Genomic DNA, 25,752 nt, shown 5'->3' with positions numbered 1-25,752 from the left:
TGAAAAATAAGTGAGCCTTGAACCCCAACTTCAAGAGTAGGAGATGGAACAGACAAATCCTTTTCATGGTTGTCCTCAAAAAGAGATGGCACTAAATGACAATACCATGGAGAGTAGACTTTTCCTGCTACCTAAGAAATATACTGAGGGTAGGTAGTAGATGTAAGCAAAATACGATCACAAGGATGAAGGCAGCACAGGTGAAAATTTGTTAAGTGTTGCTTCTGATAGCATGACGAGCTATTCCTTTCTACATCCGGGGTTTGCTGTATAGCAGCTGTGTAAGGAGCATCATGTGATATTGCAGTGGATGTCATGCCAACTGCAGCACAATAAAAGATCCATCTACAATGTGAAATCTGACCAAACCCAATACATCAGGTCATAGGATCTATTGAAAGCACTAAGTTTTGTCCAGCATAAAGGTTATCCTAGTGACAAATCGGTTATGTTGGTATGGTCATGTGGCGCATTCAAACTCCTGGATAAACTATGATAGATGCCTTGAATCCTACACAGTTTGGCTGCCCAAGGAAATCTTGGGAAGCAAGTGACTAAATAAGATTGCATAAAATGGAATTTGGGAGACTGTTGAACTGCTGAGAACTGGATAGTGATTCTTAGCATTATTTCAGAAAACGTCTGCAAATTAAATGAATAGCAGAAAAACAAAACATGTCATTTTAGCATTAAATAAAAGGGTTGATTGGTAAAAAGAAAACAATCAGATAGAATTTCTTTGTTTACTGTTAACTGATATACAAACAACTCTTATTAATTGTTAAACAATATGCATTTACATTTTTATAAAACTTGGATTTTTTGGATGACATTGGTAAATCTTCCACTAGTTTTTCTTCGGTTGCTGCATCTTCTGCTTCCTGTGCAATAACCTGGAATCATTAATTTGAAAAGTTTAATGTGTTGTATAGGAGAGAAATGTGAGGATAAAATCTGAAGACATGTATTGAGAGTTTGTACACCCCCACCCACCCATAAAAAACAGACAAAAGTAGAAGGAGCTATGTACAAAAAATAAAATAAATAAAAACATGAAAGTTTGGAACTCCAGATGGCATGAGTTTTCCTTAAATGTAAAATCATTCTTGAAATAGAAAAAAGTAGTTCCTAGAAAAAAGGAATGGTAGCATAAATCCTGATAGAGATGTTTCCTTCAGGCAAATAATTAATTCTAGAAGTGTAAGCCATGTTTAGTTCCAAAACAGTTTCTGATGGTTCCTTGTTCTACACAAGTTCTGGGAGGTGACTGTTTTGCAATCGACAGTTCTCGAGTTGAAATCCACAGAGCAAAAGATTCTTCCTGTGTTGACACGAAGAAGAAAAACATATGCGAAATTGCAACAGAAAGGTTTAATATTTATGGAGCAATTCTGGTTTCTGATTCGTTGGTAGTAGGACGTGAATTAATTCGATTCGTCAGTTCCTAGCAGCATCGTTTATAAATAGAATCTCCCAACTGTGCGAGATGATACCCCATTATAGTAAAAAAATATTGTAACATTAATCCAGTTATCATCAGCAGAAGCATCGCAATCTTTTCGTTTGGATATGAAACTGAAGAATTCAGTCATTTTATAAAGCTATTCTAGCATCTGATTGGTTCAATATTATCACGTATGGTTATAAATAGAATCACACAAATTTATAGGGGCATACCTTTCCTATATGTAAAAATATTGCAAGAATTTTAAATAAAGGTCTGAACTGCTAATCATTGTTGCGTTGCATTTACAAGCAAGTTAAGGTTACAAGATGGCACTATTAAAGATGATGGTAAAACTGCACAGAGAGAATCTTGGCAATGCAACATATGCATGACAAATGCAACAATTGCTTTCTTACCAAGTACTTTGTCCACTATGCCACGGAATTTCCGAGTTCGACAAGATACACATGAACACAGTCAGCAGTTACATTAGTCCAAACGTTGTGAAAATAACACTCAAGATGAGTACACTAGTCTGAAGAATTCAAATAATACAAATAATCTTTTAAATATGTTGCATAACTAATAATGAATTAGTATTTCTAGAAAGAAGTTATAGTGTGTTTTCATAATAAAATATTTGATGGGTGAATTTTTTGAACAATCATCGTACACGAGAAAACGGTGTTGGAAGTTTTCAAATGCTTCTGCCAAAAATTAGTTTGTTATAACTTGTTGAATGTTTTTAGTAGTTCTTAAATAGCAAACACAGACTCACGTGACCTCAGAATAGGGAAGTAAGAGAAACTGCAGTATGACAGGAATGTTACTGTTAATATTGACGAAATTATTGAATTCACTAACAAGAGACACTGTCTTATGTAACATGTAAATATTCTATGCAAACATGATTTTAAGAAGCAACATCGCACCCAACCATTTGTGGAACTTTACAGACGTTCATATTTACCCCCTCCCTCTCCAAGTACTTCCGCGGTTAAACATGTTGCACAAGTAGAAACATATAAACTAAAACTACATTGAAGGAGGGGAAAAAAGAAAACATTAAGAAAAATGTACATGAACAATTCAAGTCATTATACAAGTGGAATGGGGACATAAATGGAAAGTAACATTCAATGCTACTAAGACTCTTTCCTTTAACAATTACAAGAAACCTTCTCAATAACTGATTGCCATAATTAATAATATGTTACCTGAAAGCTCTTTGTTCAAACTCCTTGGTTTAGCATTAACAGGCAACATGAATTAGAACAAATACATTGAAGACATAACCAAGGTTGTTTCGAAGAAGGTGGACTCTGTCCACAATGCTAGAAAATTACTCACACCCAAGAGTATCCTATATCTCTACAAAGTCGCCATTCGCCCATGCATTGTATTGTTGCCATATCTGGACTGGTGCAGCTGCCACTTCATTCTTAGACAGGGCCCAAACAAGAATCTCAAATCTAATAAGTTCTGCACTAACAAACAAACTCCAACCTCTGTCCTATTTCTGAAATGTTGCATTCCTGTACTTCTTTTACACCTATTTTTGTACCTATTCTAATAGAATGTGCCCTGATTAACTTCAAGCACTTGTACTCTCAACATAAATATCCCTGACTAATCCAGCAAGTAATAAAATTTCACCCCTACACTATAGAGATTCCTAGATGTCAGAAAAGTTTCTACTCTAATAGTTTTTTCCTTCGAATTGCTAGACTTTGGAATTCCTTCTCGGGTCCCTGCTTCCCTAAGTGTACTGACATGCAGAAGTTCAAGTGTAATGTAAACATACACCTTGCTGCTCTACTCTCTACATAGTATCCCTGTAGATTTGGTCCCAAATAGTAGTCCCTTACGTCTAAGTGACATATTGCCTTGTTTGAGGTGAATTAACAGTAAAAAAAGTTTTTTTTATTAAATGATTCAAATATTTGAGTTACTTACCTCCTCTGGAAGGATGATATTGATCGCTTGAGCAGTCAATCCATGACAGCTTCCCCAAAAAGATTCATCTGAAAAATATTTTTTTAAATAGCAAAAAAGAATAATTACTATAGTTGAAATATGTATAAATTATGAATGAAATGAAAAGCACAATTTATACAAGTTTTGAAATTTTTTACTGTTTTACTTTTTAATTGAAAATAACTACTTTTTACATATTTACTGCATTGTTCAATGATTTATGCAAAACAATTCATATGCGAGGTTCGTTCAAAAAGTAAAGTTTCCTACTTTTTTAACTTAAAAAATTGAAGAGCTACAAAGACAGGAATGGCACGATTAACAACAAGTGACCTTTTGTGCTCCAAGATTTACTTTTCTACATAATCACCACCATTTTCAATGCACTTTTGCCAGGAATTCAACAACACATCTCTGTTTGTGACGCATGTCCATAATAGGAGTTGCTTTCATAGAGTCTCATTCCGTCAATATCTGCAACAGAGAGATGAAAGTTTAAGTTCATGAATGCATAAGATCAATCATCCTAATGAAATTTGCAATCCCTCCCGATTCATTTGGGCAGAATAAAAAAATAGGAGGCATTACTTTTGGAACGCATTTGTATTTTTAGAAATTTCATCCTTGTAATAGCAATGTATGGTTTTGATAATTTGAATTTTACTAAACAGATGAAAAAATGTGTTGAAATTGCAGTATGTTAAAAAAACAAATGAATTGCTAATATGAGATATTTTAATATTTTTTAATGATTATTATCAACAACTAATACAGATTTAAAAAAGGTTGGAGATACACAATTTCAAACAAAGTTATCAAAAATCTGTTTTGGTCCAGGATTGCCCCGTATTAAAATACAAAACTAAAGAAAATCCTGTATAACGTACCCACCCGTGGCAAAACAAAAATATCATATTCCAAAAACTAGCTAAATTTATCAAAGGGTTTTATTTTTATCAAGAAAATCATTTTTAAGCAATTAATGGGAATTCGTAGGTATTACAACATAAATCAAATAAGTATGAATTATTGTTTTCTAGATCGTTTATAATAATTCATAAAATTTTATTTTCTTATGTAAAAATGAAACTATTGATCAATGTATGTGATTTTGGTTACGTCAGAGGTATGCACATTAATACAGATTTTTCTTTATTTTTGTTTTTTTAATATAGGGGAATTCTGGACAAGAACCAAAAATTGTCATAACAAACAAAATGTTTTGAAGTAAAGTTAGTTATTGCCAAAATTGCCGACAAAATCGTTCAACAGTCAATAATGGTGACAGTTTGTTTTATAATTCAATCGTTTTGTTTTTCCCAATCAATGTTTCAATCAATATTTTCTCTTGAAAAATTCAAGGAGGTAACAATCCCTCTATTCAATCAAACGTTTTTTTTGTGATTAGGTTTATGGTCAGGAATGGAGTTAAAATTTTGCATGCGACATCTAAACAAGATATTCGTGTGTCATCTAATGGTTTAAATAACAGTGTCTTTGATATAACAGAGTGTAGAAATATCCATTGTCCTGCATGTATATAAAATGTTCATTGTGTATTCTTCACAAAAACACATAATTAACAAATGCGACACATAAACTTTCATAGAGAGTTTTTTACAATCAAACGATAACAATATGACTGCTTATCTCAGACCAAAGCAATCACATAGCTCCTTATTTATCCAAACCCCAAAAAGAATGCCATAACAACGAGTTATATTTTACATGGGTTTTATTCATCTCATGGATTCACTTGTCGGAGTTTGGCACACTTAGTCTCTCTCTACATTTTCACTCTTTACCCTGTCCGCTTTGAACAGAATCGTTCACATGTCTGTTCGCTAACGTGTTTCGCGACAACTCATTAGTTTGATCTCTGCTAACTAACTATTACACCAGCAAACCCACACCACATGTTTAAGGACACAAAACAAGTGATTTTTCATGTAAGCTTAAATTTGTTTACTTCTTACCAAATTTCAAATCTACTTTAAAATTCCTAAATCGACTTTGTTTATTTTATTTCTGCTTAAATTCCTGATTAAACATTCCAAAGCTGTAAATACACATTTTCCAAAATCTAATTGCTTTATTTTTCTAATAATAATAATAATAATAATAATAATAATCGAGCAGGTTACTCAGCATTGTCTGGTTAATATCTAACAATATTTCATATGTACACAACGGTGCAACGTTCACGTGATCCTTCCTGTAAATATTTGATCTCTTTTTTAAAAGAATTCTTACAAGAAAGATATGGAACTGAATGCTAACAATAATCATCATCTAATTCATTTGCAATGCATGAATAAATATTAACAACACCCATCATCAACATAAGTAATATACGTTTTTCACTGTCATTAACAATGGAAAACACCTGCCTTGCTTAGATCTATCTATTGGAAATTTATCAATGTTGCTGGGTTTTAGTGCTTGAAGAGTTATCTCTTTTTGATGGTTCTAGCCTCCTGCTTATTTTTCAGTGATGTGAGCAACTTAGAGTTGTCTTCATTTGTCTGTTAAATGATGACGTAGGGCAAATTGAAGTTATCTCCTCTTTGACTGTATTTATAAAGGTGCGTATGCGACGTGTCTTTCTCTTTGTGTTGTAAACATGTAAAATAAACAGACATATCTTTCTGCATCACCCTGTATGTAAAAAGGCTAAAACAATGTTATGTTATTAATTAATTTTTCTTTTGTCATCATCGATATAACTTCCAGTATGAATTTATTTAAGGAAGAAAGGCACGTTTTCTTTATTTACTTCATAATTAACTTAACAAAATGTTATTAATCAACCCAATACTATTTATCATCAGAATTGGATAATTTTATCCTCCACATTTTTCATCCATAAAATGCGTGACTGTTTTTTATTGTGCGTAATAGTGAGAAAAGTTTGAATAAAATAATCGCTTGTTGTAAGGTTTTTAATATTAGTTTTTAAAGTTTTCTCTTCAGAACACTGGTATTAGATATTTTGACAGCTAACGAGGCGTCAAAAGGCACTTTTCACTTGTAAAAAAATATGAATGTGTGCATCCTACTGTTTAATTCTGTATTGAAGTTCTGTTTGGATTTTTCAATGCAATTAAATAGACGTTGGTCGTATTTTAATTATTTGATAAATGAATTAATCGTTTTTATACTAAGAATATACAAGCAATAAGATAGTTCTAATGTATTCATCACCTCAAAAGAAAAATAAAGGGAGTTGCTGAAGTTACGTTAAATAAGTAATGATACAAACTGTTCATCGAAATAGGTTTAATCTTTTCATATTGCCATCTACATCCTATATCTTCATTTAACTTGTTCAGCTTGTATTTTCAAATAACGCACATTCGTTGACACGCAAATTTCTGTATTCATTCTGTTATCCTCATCTTCATAGTTGTTGTTTGACCACAATTCGACCAACTCAACCTGTGGCCTTCTTCAGGTGGTTAACCGCAAAATGATAAGAATGCTGAGTTTTGTAACTGCATCCCCAGTAATTACTGACTTCTATAATTGTTGTCTCACCACGTTATTGGCAACTAATCCTCTGGCCTGCTTGGGTAGGATTGAAACCGCTATCTTCAGACAATGCTCACCTGGGACTGTACAGATTCAACGCCTCTATCTATTGCGCTATGGACCCCCAAAGCCTTCCTATCTCATTGCGATTAATCACCTTGAAGAAGGCCAGAGGATGATTTGGCCAAAACGTGGTGAAACAACAACAACAACTATGAAAGATTCAAAAAAATTTCTATTCTAAATATCGAACATAAATAATCATCCAAATTCAATACTTACATGCAGCAATGTCATATGCCACGCTTCCAATAGAACAATGTACGTCTAAAATTGTCATCGGCTTTAGAACTAAAGAGATATTTTCATTAAACTGAAATGTAAAAAAAACAATGTCTATTTTCCATGAAACATTTTTTTATGAGTTTAAATTTTAACTGCATTTCTTCATAATTCAGATATTTTAGTTTTCTTTTCTTTTTTCAAATAAAAACATCATTATAACAATAATCTGACTTACAGTAACTTTTGTAGAAAATCGGTCCATATTTGTTTTTTTACATATCAATGGCTTTAGAACCATATTTGATACTTGAGGCCTTGGACTAATGAGACTCTTTTGGCATGGCTTCTGGAAGGTTGAATCAGAATCCTTTTCAACATGAAGAGCTACCTATGAAAAAAATAATTGTATTTCTTGAAGAATGAATGTGATATTTTTGGACCAATTAACTTTATGTGTTAATGAATATTTTAAATTAATCAGTATTTTGACCATGTTTTGACAATTGTTTTTGGTTTTATGAAATAACGGTAAAATATTTGACAATTATATGCAACAAATTGACTAGGTATATTCTAATAATAGTTTATTTTAAAAAGAAAATTTTCAGAACTAAGAAAATTCATTAAAATCATCATTTTTTTACGATTCTTCATTCAACGTAATTACTTGAAAGATTTTGATTTTTCTTAAAAGTTAACTTTCAGATATAATTATTCATAAATAATCAAGAGATAAAGAGAGCACGTGCATGCGCATATAATGCAGTTATTTTCCTATGTTCAAAGATTTCAGAGTTTCAATCAATTGTCTTTTCATATTCTACTTACATCATTGTATTTGCCATCTATCGGTTTGTCTTTCTATTAATATTTGGATGGTCTCAAAAGTTATAATAAAAATACTGTAATATTCATTCACTTGGGATCCCTAAGAATCAAATTAATGCGGGGGAGAGATCAGCAAGTATTTTTGTTTTAATTTCAAGAATATGTATTACTTTTTTTCAGTAATTGTTAAAAAAGAATGCCAAGAATGTTTGGAAATTATAACCGAACTGTCTTTATCTTTTTCGTATTATATAGAAACAGTTGTCGCAGTTTATTTAATGATGACAGTTGGAGGAAGAAGTGTGTTCAAAACGATTAAAGATGCGTTCACCAAGAGCAGTTAATGAAGAGAGAGAGAGAGAGAGAGAGAGAGAGAGAGAGAGAGAGAGAGAGAGAGAGAGAGAGAGAGAGAGAGAGAGAGAGTTTCAGTTTACAAGTAATAAATCCCCCTCCACTCCTAGTTAGCAAGGAGGAAGTAATGCTGAATATTATCTCTGTTTACTTGCTTCTTTACCCACGAGGGCAAACTTAGACACAAGGTTGCCTTTTTAATGTAAAGAAAATTCAATTCTGTAAAAAAAAAAGGCACTCTAAATGAAAACAAAAAATATTTGTCTAATCGAATTCACCACTCTCTCTCTTAAATGAAGAAAACCTAATGTGGCGAGCAATAGACGTTAATCTATCCTCCCAAATTTTTCTTAATTACTTGCCTGCCTATAAGAGCAAGGTTAAACTCATGGTCAGAAAACATAAAAACAAAGAAGTATCAATGACTTACCTTCGGGAAAATTTGTTTTAGCATTCCCCAAATATCAATCTCTCTCTGCTTGCCTCTCATATAGATTAATTCGGTCCAAATTCTTTTCATGTAATGCTGAAGCTGTTTTGTTTTAAATTAAAAAAAAACAAAAACTTATCACTCAGCCATTGCATATCAACTTAAATAATTGGAGAAAAATTCTATGGTTTCTTTTTCAGAACAATTTAAAACAATTCATACATATTTCAATATTGAATATATAGAACAAACAAAGAAAAAACTTAGTAGCGAATTTCTATAAGCGTGAAGGATTATCTTTTGTTTGAATGAATGCATTTGTATCTATTGAACAACATTTATTTTGGTTGATTCTTTTTTAAACATTCTCTTCGTCCAATTGTTTTATTTTGACGCCAAGGGATTAACTAGCATAAATATATACACAGGCGACAAAAAAATAAAAAAGTCCGCATTTGTAATTTTTTCAAAAACTGCAAATTTAAGCTAAATTTAATGTAACTATTTAAACAAACTATACCCCATTTGATTGCCCTTTTATTCTTCTATAATTTTATCTGTTTATATTTAACTTTTAATTGAAATAGTCTAGTGTTCACGTTAATTTAAAAAAATAACTTCAAATTGAGGAGGCAAAAAGAAAGCCCGCACTATGGAAATTAATATTTAAATGTAACTTTAGGACATTAATGCAACACAAATACAACAGGAACACAATGAACTAGTTAATATTTAGTAGCATAACCCTTCTGCAGTTTGACAGCCTGCAATCTTTTGGGAATTCCTTGAATTAGACTGCAGCAATACTCCGGGGAAAGAGCATTCCACTTTTCTTTCATTTTTGTCCAAAATTTTTTCAAAGTTGAAATTTTATCATTGGTAAGCTGTTGCTTGATGTAATGCCAAACGTTTTCGATAGGATTGAGGGTTGGAAATCGTGTAGGCCAATCCAAACACGGAATATCATGCTCTTCCAGGAACCTCTTGACATTGCCAGCTGTGTGAATGGGAGCATTATCCTGTATGAAGATGGGATTATCATCCAAATTCCGGGTAGAAAATGTTCAGTCAACATATTAATGTACTTTGTCGAATTAATTCGCCCTTGCAAGCGAACTATTAGCCCTGTACTAATAATGCTCCACACCAAAACTGAACCCCCACTACCTTGCAGTATTGAAACTGAGCACCTAGGATTAAATTCTTTGTCATTCCTCTGACGGACGTACTGCCTACCACCACTGCCTAGCCTATTGAACTTGCTTTCATCGCTAAAAAGCACTTTTTATCAATATGAAGTGTCATGATCTTCATTGCATCGGCACTTTCTGTTCTTTACAGAAATCATTGGCTTGCATCTTGCAATATATCTTCGCAAATTAAATTCCTTTAATCTGTTCTTAACAGTGGAAAGAGAGCACTTTTTAACAAGATTGCACTGTTGTTGGAATTGGGGAGCCATTGCAAATCTTTTTCTTAGGCTGCGGATCTTGTCTTCCCTGTTAGAAATAACTCTAGTGCGACTAGATTTAGGGGCAAAACGAACAATGCCGATGTTTTGGTGCTTTTGCACAGTCTTTCATACCATTTTCTCATCATATTTCAATCTGCGGCCGATTTCTCGATTAGATAAACCAGAAAAGTGACGATTAATGAGCTCCTGACGATCACTAAGAGAAAGTCGTGGCATATGGACGAAATGTTACGCTGTATAACCTGGAACAACAACAATTACAATCAGAGATGCTTAGTTGTCTATTGGTGGATATTTTAAACTGATTGAGGGGCGATAATTTAAGCTGGTTTTAAGCGAAATTGTTGCTGTGGACTTTCTTTTTGCCTCCTCAATTTGAAGTTTTTTTTTAGATTGTTGTGAACACTAAAATATTTCAATTAAAAGTCAAATATGAACAGGTAAAATTATAGAGGAATAAAAGGCGAATCAAATGAGGTATAGGTTGTTTAAACAGTTACATTAAATTTAGCTTAAATTTGCAGTTTTTGAAAAAAATTACAAGTGCGGACTTTCTTTTTGCCGGCACTGTACAAGAATTTAGTTGCATACTAATTAAACAATTCCACAGACAAGGGACCTTATAATTGTAAAATATAAGCGCACCTTTTTCTAAAAAAAAATACAAATTAAATGAAACCACTGTACATTTTTTTTTAAAATCTTGGCAATTACTTCACACTCGCACGAGACGACCAGTCTTGCGCAGTCGTAAAATACGCTTAAATATATTTTAATTCATGCAGTTTTCGTACTTTTTATTACAGAGCCAATTTACTATTGAATATTACATTGTACCTAATATATAGCACTGATTTTAAATTTAAAAAAAAATGACTTGGGTGCTATCAGTTAGTATTGGAGCCTAAACATTTAGCGCTTCAGCCATACTCCCTGCCATTTGAGCTATCAACAGATAGCTAAGAAAGATTTCAAATTAAAATATTCTCCAAATATCAATCCTGTCACATAGATTAATTCTTTTCATATAAACAAATATTGGAAAACAATAATTAATTAATATTTAATGGTGAGATCTTTTCAAAGCAAATCTTTAAAAAATAAATCCCCTGCCCACATGTTTTGAAGTGTTTCTACGTATTTTTAAAACGTTTAGAACTTATAAAGCCCTCTTCCTCTTTCTCTTTTTTTACGCCCCCCCCTCGCCACCAAACTTGAAAAAATGCTCACGATTACATGTCTTGCAACTGCTAGGTGGCCAAGAAGTGGATGCTTACTTTACATTAAATTCATATAGGAAAGTGATCCCCCACTCTAAAATGTTAAATTTTTTTATTATTTTATTAAAAATTCCTTCCTTTATATTATTGTTAAAGTCCTTTGAAATGTATTAACAGTTATTTCTTTTAGTAACACGGTTTCAACGATTGGGCAAGCTGATTTGAGTAATTTTGTCATCTTTAAACTGTCAATTACAAAAAATATAAAAGACATTAAATTGTAAACATTTGTTTTGTTTTTGTTGCGATAAAAAATGCAAAAAAATTCGTAAAATGCCGATGAAAAAAAAAGCAAAAGGGATGTACAGTTTTATTTTTATTTACATATTTTAGACACAAAAAATGTTGATTAAAAGAAAAGCATGCACATCATAAAGCAGAACCAGAAACATGATTTTGACGCACAAGAAAGACGATTTGAGTTTTATAATATAATATAATGAGTAAAAAAATTAACAGTATTTACGAGATATAGAGACAAATAGTTGTGATAATTATTGTTAATGGGATGCTTTCGGTCACGTACATACAAATTCAGTACAAAAATACTTTAATGTTTATTATACGTTAAAAATTAAATTTGTTATCACCGGCAAAAACATCAATAATTATAAGAAACTTCAAATGTAATTTTCTTTTTTCAATGTAAAAAAATATATAATTTTTTTTATTTAAGTTATTTTGGTTATGGTGAGATTTTTAATGTTTTCCAACCTTTGTAGTGAACTTTTGGGAGCATATTAAAAAAAATTAAAATGTCTACCAAAATGTAAAACAATTATCTCGTTTTTTTGTTTTTATTAAAAAGTTTTGTAAATAAAAACATGCATCCTACATTTAAAACAAATATATTGTGTTGGCTAAAACCGAACAATTCAAGTTTTTTATGTTTGTTTACAGATGTGCAAAGGCTAAGATTGACCGGATTTGTCAAACAATTATTGAGAAATTATTTTTAAATCAATCTCGATTTAAAATATAGAGCTTGTGTAGAAAAACTTATTTTAAATGACCGTATTTCAGGTAAAAACATAATTACATACTTACAAATTAGTATAAATTCCAAAGATTACAAAAAAAAAAAAAATGATCCGGTAGAACATATGCTAGATCTAGTTTTTGCAAGAAAGAATACATACTACAGGTCGACATTTTATATTTTTAAATGGGGGATTTTAATTGAAAGCCAGTTTGCATGCAGAATTGATCGCAAAGAACTATTCTATATTAAAACATAGGATAAAACTCGATAAATTTAATTTTTATTTGCAATTATTTTTCTACTATTATTTTTTGTAATTTAAAAAAAAATATACTAACTTCGAGATGATATGTAAGTATAAAATGGTGTTTTTACTTGAAATGCGTTTGTTTAAAATATTAGCATTCTACACAAGCACCACAATTTTGAAAGTGATTCTTCTGAAATTTAGAAAATTAAAAATTATGTATTTTGTTATTTAAATTTCGAAAAAGAGTTTCAGAGTTTTAAATAAGCAAAATTATCGTGAAATGGGGAATGGCTCAATTTGGTTCTAAAGTTTTGAGGCATTCATTGAATCTTTCTTAATTTTTAACTGTAATTTCAGTTTTCTATATTAATTTAATGAAAACTGGTTCCCAACAAACAAATCCTGTTTATGCCTTATCAGAATTTTTATGATTTTAGATCATCATCAACTGACCTGATGTGATTTCGTCAGCAACTAACAAAGTCAAACTCTTTGCTAAAACCTTTGCAGAAAAATCAACCCTATACAATAATGGCCACCTACCTTCTGAATTTTCTCCCATCACTGAAAATAATTTGAGCAAATCTCAGAATTTTTATTCTTTTAGATGACTTTTATATAGCCCACTGATATGCCATGTAAAAATTGAACTATGTGGTTCAATAGTCAAAAGTTAACTATTCTACACTTTCAAAGTAACAATTTCCAGGACACACTGGCTATTCTAAAACTCGACACGTTGCTGTCAAAACTCACTACTCCAAATTTGATACTCTGCTGTCAAAACCAGTTGCTCCATGATCCAAATCGAAACTGCTTGAGTCTCTGAAAAATCAGCTTTTTATTCAAAACCAGAAGCATTTCACTTGCTTATTAGGTGACAAGATAACATATAAAGATAAGTAGCAGCCATTTCTTTTCTTTTCTTTTCTTTTTGTCTGCCAACGAACATTACAAGTTGCATAAAAACAGGTTTGCACCAATTTTCTTTTAAAGCATTTAATCACATGCTCGCTTGATTTTTAACTGGCCTCGTATTCAATCATCCATGCTGAACATCTTCATTTGCAACCATTGTAGGGGTTCTTTTTGAGAGACTTCATCAAATTCCTCTTCTGCAGGTAAGTCCATATGTCTAAAATGTGACATGGCACTCCATCAACTGCCACTTTGTTCTTGGAGAGTACTTCAGTTACTGTCTCTCTTCCCCATTGGGTTGTACAGTGAGAATTGATCAGTTTCACCACTACTTCCTTACCCACCATGATCTCCACTTGCACCTGCTCCACTCCCTTCATTATAGCCAAAGGATGTCACCATTTATACATAAAAACAGATTGATGAGGCAGTGACATTTTGTTTTGGCCAGTCTTTGGTGCCATATTATATATATAAAAAAAAAAACGCTTCCTGGAGTGAAATTTGGTTTCTTGCTACCACAAATTTATAGTTTGACTAGCAGGGGTACCCGGCGTTGCCCGGGTGTTTGGAGGTGTGTGTGGTGTTAAATAAAAAAGAAACCGGGTGGGGGGGAGTAGGATCGAACCCGAAAGCCTGAGGCAAAGTTTGAAAATAAAATCGGCCAGCCAGAAATGAGTTACTGAAAGATGTTTGAATTTATTTAAGTAAGAACCAAATTGACAGGTGCGTGCATGGAAGTCGTAGAACAATAGCTATTCAGCAAATAAGGTCAATGACCAGGTTTGTTTGTTACAAGCGAAGTAAAAAAAGAAAACAACGTTAAAACTTAAGCGGGTGGGGTGATCAAAACATCGAAAAAAAAAACAAAAAAACTAACGTAAGGCAAACGAACGATGTTAAATGTAAAAATCGAAAAAACAAAAAAGAAATGGCTTAAATAAGCCTGTTTCGATATTAAAATTTAAAAAATCGGTGGGTACCCGGGTGTTTTTGGGTGTGTGGTCGGGGGTGGATAAGCGAAGTAAAAAATAAACCAGAAAAACGAACGTTACGTGAAAAATGGCTTAAATAACACTGGTTCAATATTTAAATTTAAAAAATCGAAAAAAAAAGACATCTCACACCACGATTCGAACCTAAAGCGTTTAGATAACGAACCAACCAACTGAGCTAACAACACGTACATGAAATTTAGTCAGTTTTTCAACTATTTAAAGTAAATCAGGTCATGACGTCATCTGACGCATGCGTAGAACTGGTCATCGTCACGAGAGGACCGTTTTTGTTGACCCCCCCCCCTGTCGAAAATTGTCGATTTCGGGGTGAAAAAAATCAACGTTTTTGGCCAATGTTTCGATATTTTTCGAGCGAAGGATGGAGCTTCAATATGATACCGAGTTTGTGAATTTTCGTTGTGTCTGTCGAAAGTTTTTAGCGGACACACAAACACACATACAAACATACATACACACATTTTCGCTTTTATATTTATAGATGGGGCATCTCAATGATTCCATTGCTGCTTGAGTGGTATGTACATCTAAATCACAACATCACTGGAGTTGCAACTGTCCCTAGTTCACTGGGATGTTTCGCCAGCACCCTGGCATGCTTCAAAATATCTTCTACCCCCATGGTTTTGGTGTTAGTTAATCGTTGCAATTCCATGGAGATGCAGTCAAGGAAACCACTCACGAAAGCCAGTTTAACAGTCTTTTCAGGGCTTTGTCGGATGTGAACAATCTTGCTAGTTGCCTTATCTCTGCTACATATACGTTCACTAATTCTCCAGGTAACTCCTCTGAGTTTATTATAGCCCTAAAAAGCACCTGTCTTCAATCTTCTCTCAATGCTCTTGGCATTGTTCTGGCCATTCTCTCCCATTTTCATATAAACCATTAATGCATTCCCCTCCAGATACATGAGAATCAACATTGTTACATCATCAATTTTTTGTAGTTTTGCAACCAGCTTCTTCTTATTAAGCCATGCGACCACATCACCTTCTCCAGTAAATGGCCTCAGGATATCACTGCTTAACCCCACTCATTCACCCATTTCTTCCATTTTGCCAAAATAGCTTTTGGTTAAACAGTCAAAAGTTAACTATTCTACACATTCAAAGTGACAATTTCTGGGGTTAAATTTGACAGACTGCTATCAAACCTGACTATTCCAAAACTCGACACTCTGCTATCAAGATTCACTACTCTAAATCCGACACTCTGCAGTCAAAACTCGCTACTCTAAAACTCATAACTCTGCTGTCAACACCAACTGTCCGAGTCTTTGAAAAATCAGCCTTTTTTATTCAAAACTGGAAGCATTTCATTTGCTTATCAGGTGAAAGGATAGTAAAGGATAGTAGCAGCCATATTTTTCTTTTCTTTTCTGTTTGCCTGCCAACGAACACTACAGGCTGCATAAAACAGATTTGTACCAATTTTCTTTTGAAGCATTTAATCACACAGTAAAATAAAATCTTTCTGAAGGTTTGAATTTTTAATGTTTTTGTTGTTGCATGCACATCCAATTTCATTCACGCTTCTCTTATTTTGTCCTTTTGTTCTCATATTCCATGACTGATGTTTCTGACAAAGGGGAAAGAATTGTTTTTTGGGGTCAGAATCGACCCATTTAATATTTATTGGAGGCTAGTGTTTTGATTTTGAAGTAGTATTTTTACTTCGTCATCAAGTAGCTTCATGCCTTGTCTTGAGAGTCATAACAAATTTGCGATGACTTCAAACTTTTTAATTAAATATTGCAAACAATATTGCAACTCACACATGTTTACAATAAAATAATTAAACATGAAATAAACTTTTGGACTGAATGTTTGTTGATTTTTAAATCCCATGGTTCTTTTATGGATATTTTAAATATAAAAAAAATATGTTCAAAATGTTTGACACATTTTCTTTTTTAAATTTTCTTACTTTGAAGATTGTAACGCTGGGTATGAGGCAGCCAAGCCAGCTGCCAACATTGCCCTGTTTTTATTGAACCCAACCGAGAGCTCTTTTTAGTATTCTCGTTGTTCCCTTAATGTAATCTCTTGTGTTCCTATAAAGATGGGTGTTATTGTTTGTCAATTTCTGATTGACAGCAGGTACTATACATACTGTACTCAGTTCATTATAAACTATCCATATCAGGAAACGTTGTTCAATCCATTTGCAGTATTATTAGATAATAACTATTGTAATCCTCCTCCTACTCCGTAAAACATTCTCAACACGCACTCATCTAGCTACAACCATTGTCAACAATTTCCCTTACTGTCTATCTGTACTTAAAACTAAACCAAAATTCCATGAACAAAGTTTCTTTCTGAGAACTGCCCACCTTTAGAACAGAATACAGCAGAGCTGCTTCCAGCTGACTATAACACGATCGTTTTCAAGTCCAATGTAAACAAGTTCTTATTGAGCCGTCCTCTTAAATAATCAAATCCTATCAATTTCCACCATTAGTGATCATCATGGTGTTGTTTCACCAGCCACCTAACACTTATTTACTCTTATCCTCGAATAGCTTTCGGGCCTTGATAATTGGTAACCTCCTTGTGAAAAAAAAAAAGTGGATTCTTTTGTTAGGTCATCTTGTTCTTTTCCTTTTTTCATGCACTTAAATTAATATTTTATTCTAGCCAGATATATTATACACATTCTTTTTTTGAACTTTTATCTGATCCTTCCACCTGGGCAAAGTCAAATGACCATGCTAGTTTCAAATAAGATCTCATCTTAATGCGTTCAATTCATCATAAATAACAGTTGTGAATGTATTTTAAATTGCTTAAAAATAAAGAAAAACGTAAAAGAAATGAGTTTTAAAGTGAACGATGCCATGGCATAAGATGTATTCCATCTTGCAATGAAAACAAAACTCACTTCTTGGTCCCAATCGTGGATAAGAAGACATTCTTTGAATGGTATCAGTAGTTGCAACACATCATAAAGGAAGATCCAATGTTGATAACTGAAACGACAAAACTTGCGATTTAACAAACTTTACACAATTATTGCATTCACAATTTATTTCTTATTCTATTTTCCTTTTTATATTTTAAATCCATTTCGTTTGGATTTAGAAAAAAAGAAAATGGAGAGAAAAATATTTTAATACTAAAATATTTTCTATAAGACTAGCGGGAGGGGGGGGTCGATTTTGCCCTGGGTGTAAAATATGCTTAAATATGATATCTTAATTTGTCCAGATTTTGTATTTATTATTATAGAGTCGTGATTTCAAAAGTAAAAAAAAAGTATTTGAGTGTCATCAGTTAGAATCGAAACTGAAAGCAAAAGTGTACCATTTAGAGCTGGTGACGTTACCACCATACCAACGTGACACGCATATGAATTGATTAAAAATTACAAATTAAAAATAAACAAAGACTTATATACAAAATGTATAACGATTTTTTCGCTTTTGACTCATTTCTGATCCCTTAAAAACTATTTCAAATGCTAAAGACCCATAAAAGAACGGTTTGTAAATCATCCAATCATTTGAAAACTCTAGCGTTGTGCTGCGACTTTTAGTTTCAGAAGAGATAGAGCTTGAAAATATGGAGACAGACATATAGCCTTTTATATATTAGATTTATTCCTCTATTAATTAGCAAGCAGAATGATTTTTTCGTTTTGTATTTTTAGTTTCAAAATTGTTGTGGTGCCAACCTTACTGATTACAATAAACTCTTTCTCTTGCTATGAAAACGAGGAGAATATGCCTGTCTTCATTAAGCACATTTCATAGTCAGACTGACATGAAATCACTCTCTTTGAAAGTTAAATTTTTAATTCTAAAAATCCCTTCAAATATAAATATTAGTTTTCTTTTCTTTTTTTTTACCTAGGCATCACCACTTATCAATGCCAAGAGGCCACTCGATGATAAGGGTTAAAGAGTGTACAATAGAAATTGAACAATATAGTAATCGTTAGTAATGGAAATTCGATAAATTTGTTAACTTATATGGAACGGCTCATCAAAAACTTGTTTACGTTAGACTTGAAGACAACCATATTGTAGTCAGTTGGAAAGCAGGAAAACGGAAGACAATTCCACAGGCATGTAGTTCTATGAAAGAAGCTTTGCTCATGAAATCTACATTTAGATTTAGGCAGAGATAAATAGTGGGGGAAATTAGTGATAGCATTTTCTGCTAGACAGATGTTTCTTGTGAAAGTTTGGCGAGGGAGGACCATAAATTGAAGCTCAGCCGAGCACTTGCATGAAAATAACGATAAAGCAGAGACAAACTTGCATCATCTCTTCTGTGAGAAAGAGGTTGCAGGGAAGAGAAAAGGATATCCCCTACAAGGCTACAAAGTCTACTTTGAACTCTATCGAGGCAGGATAAGTCCTTTCTAGCAGCTCCTGCCCAAATGTGGCAACAGTACTCCATCCTTGGACGTACTTGGCTCTTATGTAGATAGAGAATTGCATTAGCAGTGAGATATCTAGTGGATCGATAGAAAGATCCCACCATTTTTCCAGCAGCATTGGCAACGGATTTAATGTATGTGTTCCATTTAAGATCAGGAGTAAAGGTCAAGCCCAGAAGCTTGTCAAAACATGAGGCTTCCCCAAGACGAGAGCCATCAGGAAGAGAGTTGGGCCCAGGATGGACCCCTGAGGGACTCCAGTATTAATATTGAGAGCTTCTGATTTCTGCCCATCAACGACTACTCTTATGAACCTATCAAAAAGAAATGATTTAATAATTGAGAAGATATTTTCAGCTTTACCATCGCTGGAGTTCTTGGGAAGTAAACCTTTATGCCATACTCTTTCGAAGGCCTTTGATATGTCAAGAGCAACTGCTTTAGAAAGGTTGCCTCCGTCGATAGATTCGCTAATCCTATGAGATATAACTGTAATCACATCTGCTGTAGATCTAGCAGAACGGAAACCATATTGCGTGTCACTAAGAAGGTTATTTCTGCAGAGATGGTTGATTACTTCTCTATTTAACACAGATTCCAGCAACTTACTCATGTCACATAGGAGACTTATTGGCCTGTACTGAGAGGGAGATGAGCGATCACCTTAATTCTTAAATACAGGGCATACTGATTAGATTTTTCAGGGTGATGGGAAGCAATTCTCCTTAAGACAATGTTTAAACAGTTTTGTAAGGATGAGCGCTAGTTTTGGTTGAAGTCTTTTGAGTACTATAATTGGAATACCGTCAGGGCCAGTTGCTTTACTGGAATCAAGGTTTTTGATTAGCTTGGCAACATCATGTACAGATATTTGTATATCACATAGTGTGTTTTCTGATACAGGAAGAATATTGGGACTTGACGACCTTGGTCGCAAAGGGTAGAATTAGCTGCAAAGTTCTTGGCAAGGAGTTTGGCTTTGTCTGATGCTAATGAGATTATCTCAGGTCCATTTATGATAGTTGGGATAGAACACACGCTTCTGTTCAGGATTCTGTTTGCTATTTACCAAAACTGGTGGGAACCAAGCTGCTGCTCAGCTACTTTGGACTTGACGGACTGAGCATACAGCTCTCTTGCATTCTTTATTACTTTTTTACAATGGTTGCTAGCAGTCCTGAAAGCAGCTTTAATCTCAGTACATCTATTATGTTGGAAGCAATGGAATAAGTGATTTCTGTGTGCAATGACAGCAGCACATTCTAGAGAGAACCATAGCTAGCTATTAGGTTTTTGCTGGAATTTTTTCGTAACTATTTCAAAAATAATTAGAAAAGTTTTAAGGCAGTGAATAAAAAACTTGTTTTTACAAAAAAAAAAAAATGCTTGATTATCCCCCAAAAGTGAGTTTAGCAAACAGAAACAGGATTTTGCTCAATTAAACAAAATGAAAAGGCGATGTACAGAATTTTCATGGAAAATCAAAATGTCAAAGATTCAATTTCTTTATTTATAAAGAAACTGAAACATTATTATACCTTAATTACTGTATTTTTGAAGATTATACAAAATACTAATTTATTTTAATTCTATTTTGTTGTAATAAAAAAGAAATGCTATACAATTAATATTTTATAACAATTTCATTGAATTTCATATTAGTTTTAAGTTCAGGGGAATTTTTAACAATAACCAATAGTATTATTGATTAAAAATTCCCAAATTCAGTAATATTCTGGAAATGTTAAATGGAATCTGATTATCAACTTTTTTTTTCTTAGAATTTGAAATAACTTTTGTAAAAATGTCTACAGCATCAATTATATTTTATTATTTATTAAACCCTCTATCTCATTTGTTTAACCTGTCATTTGTATCTGGTTGCATGCCTCTTCTATGGAAGGTCTCCAAGTGCAAAGGTGATAGATTGAAGTTATCCTGCTATCGTCCAATTTCTCTAATCTCTTGTCTTGGCAAGGTCATGTAGCGCATTGTCAATGTCCGTTTTACTTCACATCTCATGAAAAATAAGCACATCCATCCATCTCAGTTTGGTTTCCTAAATTCGCACTGCAGAACAAATTGCTTGTCTTTATCAACACTTAGTCTCAGAATACAAAGCAAAGAAGTGCACATTTTTGGCATTTTGGGATTTTACCAATGCATTTGGAACCATTCCTCACTTGGTTTTGCATCTGGTGTCCAGAGCAGGATCTTTTCTTTGGATCTGCCACAATGCCACATGGAAGTGTTATTGCGCCAACGTTATTTTTGCTCTTCATTAACGACCTGCTGACATTAAAGGACAGTGCAACATCTTATTTTAACTACGACGACTCGACTATGTTCCCAAGCTCTTATGCTGATGACACAAATTTCTGTGTCACATCCAAACCTTACATATGGTGTTTGTTCAGAGATGTACCAGCAATTTCCTTCTGTAGTTCTGAATATTGCTGCCTCAGAACTGTGTGAATGAACATGTATCACTGTTACATTTTCAGAGTCATATATTGTCTATCATGACGTTCCTAAGTTTTATGCATGCCCTAATTAGTTTAGTAGCCTCTGTCTATTGCTAATGGTTTTATGACGATGGCTTAGTAAAAAAAATGTATTTATTTTTTTACATAACTCGACTTATTATTAACGATAAATTAAATACCCCCCCCCAAAAAAAAGTTTAAATAACAGTAAAAGTGGATTTTAATAGTGAAAAAAGTAAATTAAAATCACTGATTACACTTGCAATTTGAAACACACTAAACGAATGAGCTAAAAAATTATTTATTAATAATTAAATAAAATATGGAAGTGGGATGCAAATAACACTGTTTTTTTTTATTAATTTATTATTTTTTTTACAATGCTATCCTTCTGTACTTCTCAAAATTAATTGTTAACAAGAATAATCTCATTTTTAAATGATGTTTCACAATTTTGATGGATCGCAATTTTTGCAATTTTTTTTCAAGATTATAAAAAAAGTCCTTATGCTGATATGTTATCATTAAAATCACATGAAATATTTTTTGCAATGATATTATTTTGGGGTGGAAGTATTAGATAAACATTGCTTAATTTAATAATAATATTGCTAATTCGAGAAATATATTGATATCAGTAACAAATACTTTAGAGTTTTTTTTTCACAATATCACTGAAATATTAAAAAAAATAATATTATCAACATCTACGATGCTTTATTTCCATAAAAATGCAAACATAAATTAATGAGTTTTTTTTAATACTTTAAACAATAACTTTAGTAAGGACGCTTTTTGTTTACACAAATTTTCATTATGATTTAAAAATAAATAATGGTTTCATTATATTCTGTGATTGTTAATAAATATTGGAAATTTCATTAAAATTGGTTGATTTCCTGAATTTTGGTAAATTTTTAAGTGAAGGAAGGGTAAAAATATTTATACATTTTAGTGATCGGCCATTCTTTTGCATGTACCTAATATACATATATAACAATGCAAATTACAAATGTATATTACAGAATATTGATTTTTTGAAACCGAGAAACTTAGAAACATGGGAATTAGAAAAACCTAAATCTGTTCATAGATATTTGCTGATTACTGTATATACGACATTGCAAAATGTTATGTTACAGAATTAAATAAAAAATAAGCCTTTTTAATGTTAATATAGTTAGGATAAGTGGAAAAATCGTTTGCATTTATTTATTTAGATTAAATATTCATTGGATACTTGTTGCAAATTTTAACAGTTTTTCAAAAGGTTTTCATAAATATTTGGAATTTCCAAAACCTTTTACAAAATTATTTGCAATTTCCAAAAAGGTTTTCATAAATATTTAATAATATATATATATAATAAATATTGGCCTAATGATGCATTGGTCATATAAAATCGGGCATACCTGTTCTCTTGTAGTGCCTGGATAATAACTTCTATAAGTTCATTTTTCAATAAAAATACAAGTTCTTTGGAGACGTTTTCATTTTGATTCATCAATATTTGCATCCTAAAATCATTGGAAGAAAAGTTTGTAGTTTATTAACGCATAACAACAAAATTAATAATAAAAAAGGAACATTATCAAAAGATGTTTTTCCTTCCTTTATCAGATTAAAAAACATAAATTTACTCATGAAATTACAACAAAAACTTACAATCAATAATCTATTATATAAAGGGCAAATGTTTGTTTACATCTCCAGCTTATCTAGAAAAATACACAACAAACACCCACAAAATTGGTATATTTTTAATCAATATAACCTCGGATTTTTTTTCTTAAATTATTCTGGGGTTAAATGATCATTTAAATCATTTCATGTTTCAAGACGTATGCACATCTTTTAATGTTATCACGTAAAGAGAAGTAAGTCTGTTTTTGTTTTTCTCAGAGTTATTGCCCTTACATTGACTCTCGAGTTATATCTGTGTGTGTCCACAGAGCTGTATGAGTTGGGCAAAGAGGAAAATGGGAGGGTGGAAAACGGGAGAGGACAACAGAGAGAGTTATATAAGTTATGTTATATTTTTGTCCGGGAAATGCCAGGTAGCCTTTCTTGTATATACCTGTGTTTTAAGAATATAATATTAAAAGAATGTTACATAAGGCTTAGTGTCTGTAACAAAAATTATGTCACAATTTTCAAAAATGCCAGCCATGAAATTCACATTCAAATGCATAAACATCAATTTCTATTTAGTGAACATGTTATAACAATAAAACCTCCCATATTTTACATGGTCATTTTTTCTACTAATGAAAACAGTTTGTGTGGTATCTTGATTTTAAAAAGGTTTTACTATTTTTTTTTTTTTTATAAATATTCTTTGTTTTTTCTAATTTTTGACAATGAATAATCACCTGTCAAGGTCAGAAGCCACTAGAGGATATGAGTTAAGGAGATTGGGACTATTGTGATAGAATTGAAAATGATGAATGAAATGAACTAAGTTTTATCGCTTGTGAGGACGGTTTATGGACAAGCATTTGTTGACATTGGATTTGAAGATGACTATGGTGTAATAGACAAGGAAACAGTCCATGGTAATGTGTTTCACGATGGGAAACTCTTGCAAAAAATAAACAGACAGAATCTTGTCAATGTTTTCAGAGATTCTCTGAATGACAGCAACTCCATCATAGGAATGATGAAGAGCAAATATTTAAATCGGTGCATTGAATAAGGAATCCATGGAAACATAAAGGTCAACTCATGATCTTCATTGGAAATGTCTCTAATTGCACACACAGCAAGATGATCAATGAAAGTTTTGATTGAGTTAAGAGGACTTGATCCCCTTATGAGTGGTAACTTTGTCTGACCTATGCACTCACCTAATCTTTACTAACGTGATTATTATAATGACCTACGCAAACAGGAAATATTCGACCATCACTGTCTACATTAAATTCTCTGTGTTCGCAGGCAACAGTTTATCTCCAACAATACAATTTGTACTCACTGCAGATCCCCCCTCCAAATTTCTCCTTGCCAGATGCCTTCATTAGTTCAGCAACGCCCTACGGCAACACCCAAGTGACTTCATCAATTGAAATCATTGACCCAGAACCACCAACAGGCTAGAAGAAATGTCACATTGAGCAACTAAAAACCTGGCTCAGGAAAGTGAAGCAGGATACTGAACTGATTCTCGGCTTTCACCTTTATGGGAACTGTTACTGAAACCATGAATGGCTTGCACTCATAATGGAAGCAGCCTTGGATCTAGTCAGTTATTATTTGGGAGGTGGCAAACATTTTGGAAAGAGAGGCCTAAACGACCCAAGAGTGAATGCCAAAACTATGATAGGACAATGTGATTATTTACTAGGAAGTTACGAGGTGCCTTCAATAAATTTCCAGACTTTTTTGTATGAGCACTTTTATTGATGACGAAACACATGATACTTTAGTCTCCTTCGAAGTAATCTCCTCCGGCTGCAATGCACTTGTTGTACTGTTCCAATAACTTCTGAAAGGCTCCATGAAAGTCCTCTTGTGTGAACATGTCAATGACCTTGCGATAGCCTTTTTCATTTTCTCAATTGTCTTATAACAACAGTCTCTAAGGTTTTCCTTGAGCTTAGGGAATAACCAAAACTCACCGAGAACAAGGTCTGAACTATAGGGATGGTAAGAAACTTTCTTGACGCCCTCTTGATCAAATAGTCTGTGACAGGGATGGAGTTGTGGACTGGTGCATTTGTGAAAATCTTCCATATATTCAGTTCCTCATGAATAATTGTGTACAGTTCCCACACTGACATCAAACTGTGTACTTATTGTCTCTATAGACACACGGCAGTCCTTATCAATGAAATTCTTTATTTGGCCAATCAATTCTGGTGTTCTGACTTACTCCTCTCACACCTCTCATCTCGCATAGATTCCCTGCCTTCCTTGAATCTCACTCAAAAACTGATGCTCGATTTATGCAAGATGATCCAAAAGCATTCTATACGTTTCTGTGGCATTTTTTCAAATTTAAAATATAATTTTATTGGATTGAACTTCTAAAGTGTCCTCACGTCCAGATTTGCATTTTTGAAATTCACCAGCCCTGACAATCAGGCTTTAATAGGGTGTATTCCAATTCCTG

At 32.9% G+C, this 25,752-nt stretch overlaps 1 protein-coding gene across 1 annotated transcript in view; it reads right to left on the bottom strand.

Moving 5' to 3' along the window:
* The window catches only part of LOC145291381 (dynein heavy chain domain-containing protein 1-like), a 494,383-nt gene that overhangs the window by 448,720 nt on the left and 19,911 nt on the right, over positions 1-25,752 (bottom strand). Inside the window, exons 3-9 of the mRNA XM_080137171.1 lie at positions 23,054-23,158; positions 17,653-17,740; positions 8,850-8,951; positions 7,476-7,628; positions 7,238-7,328; positions 3,404-3,471; positions 801-893 (exon numbers count right to left, since the gene is read on the bottom strand). Of these exons, the coding sequence (XP_079993297.1) occupies positions 801-893; positions 3,404-3,471; positions 7,238-7,328; positions 7,476-7,628; positions 8,850-8,951; positions 17,653-17,740; positions 23,054-23,158 (700 nt within the window). The remainder of the gene's footprint in view (positions 1-800; positions 894-3,403; positions 3,472-7,237; positions 7,329-7,475; positions 7,629-8,849; positions 8,952-17,652; positions 17,741-23,053; positions 23,159-25,752) is intronic.

Source organism: Euprymna scolopes, chromosome 12, assembly GCF_053919585.1.
Source record: "Euprymna scolopes isolate OS-2025 chromosome 12, ASM5391958v1, whole genome shotgun sequence".
NCBI lineage: Eukaryota > Metazoa > Mollusca > Cephalopoda > Sepiida > Sepiolidae > Euprymna > Euprymna scolopes.
Note: the sequence above shows the minus strand (reverse complement) of the source record. Positions and strands in the feature narration are given on the sequence as shown.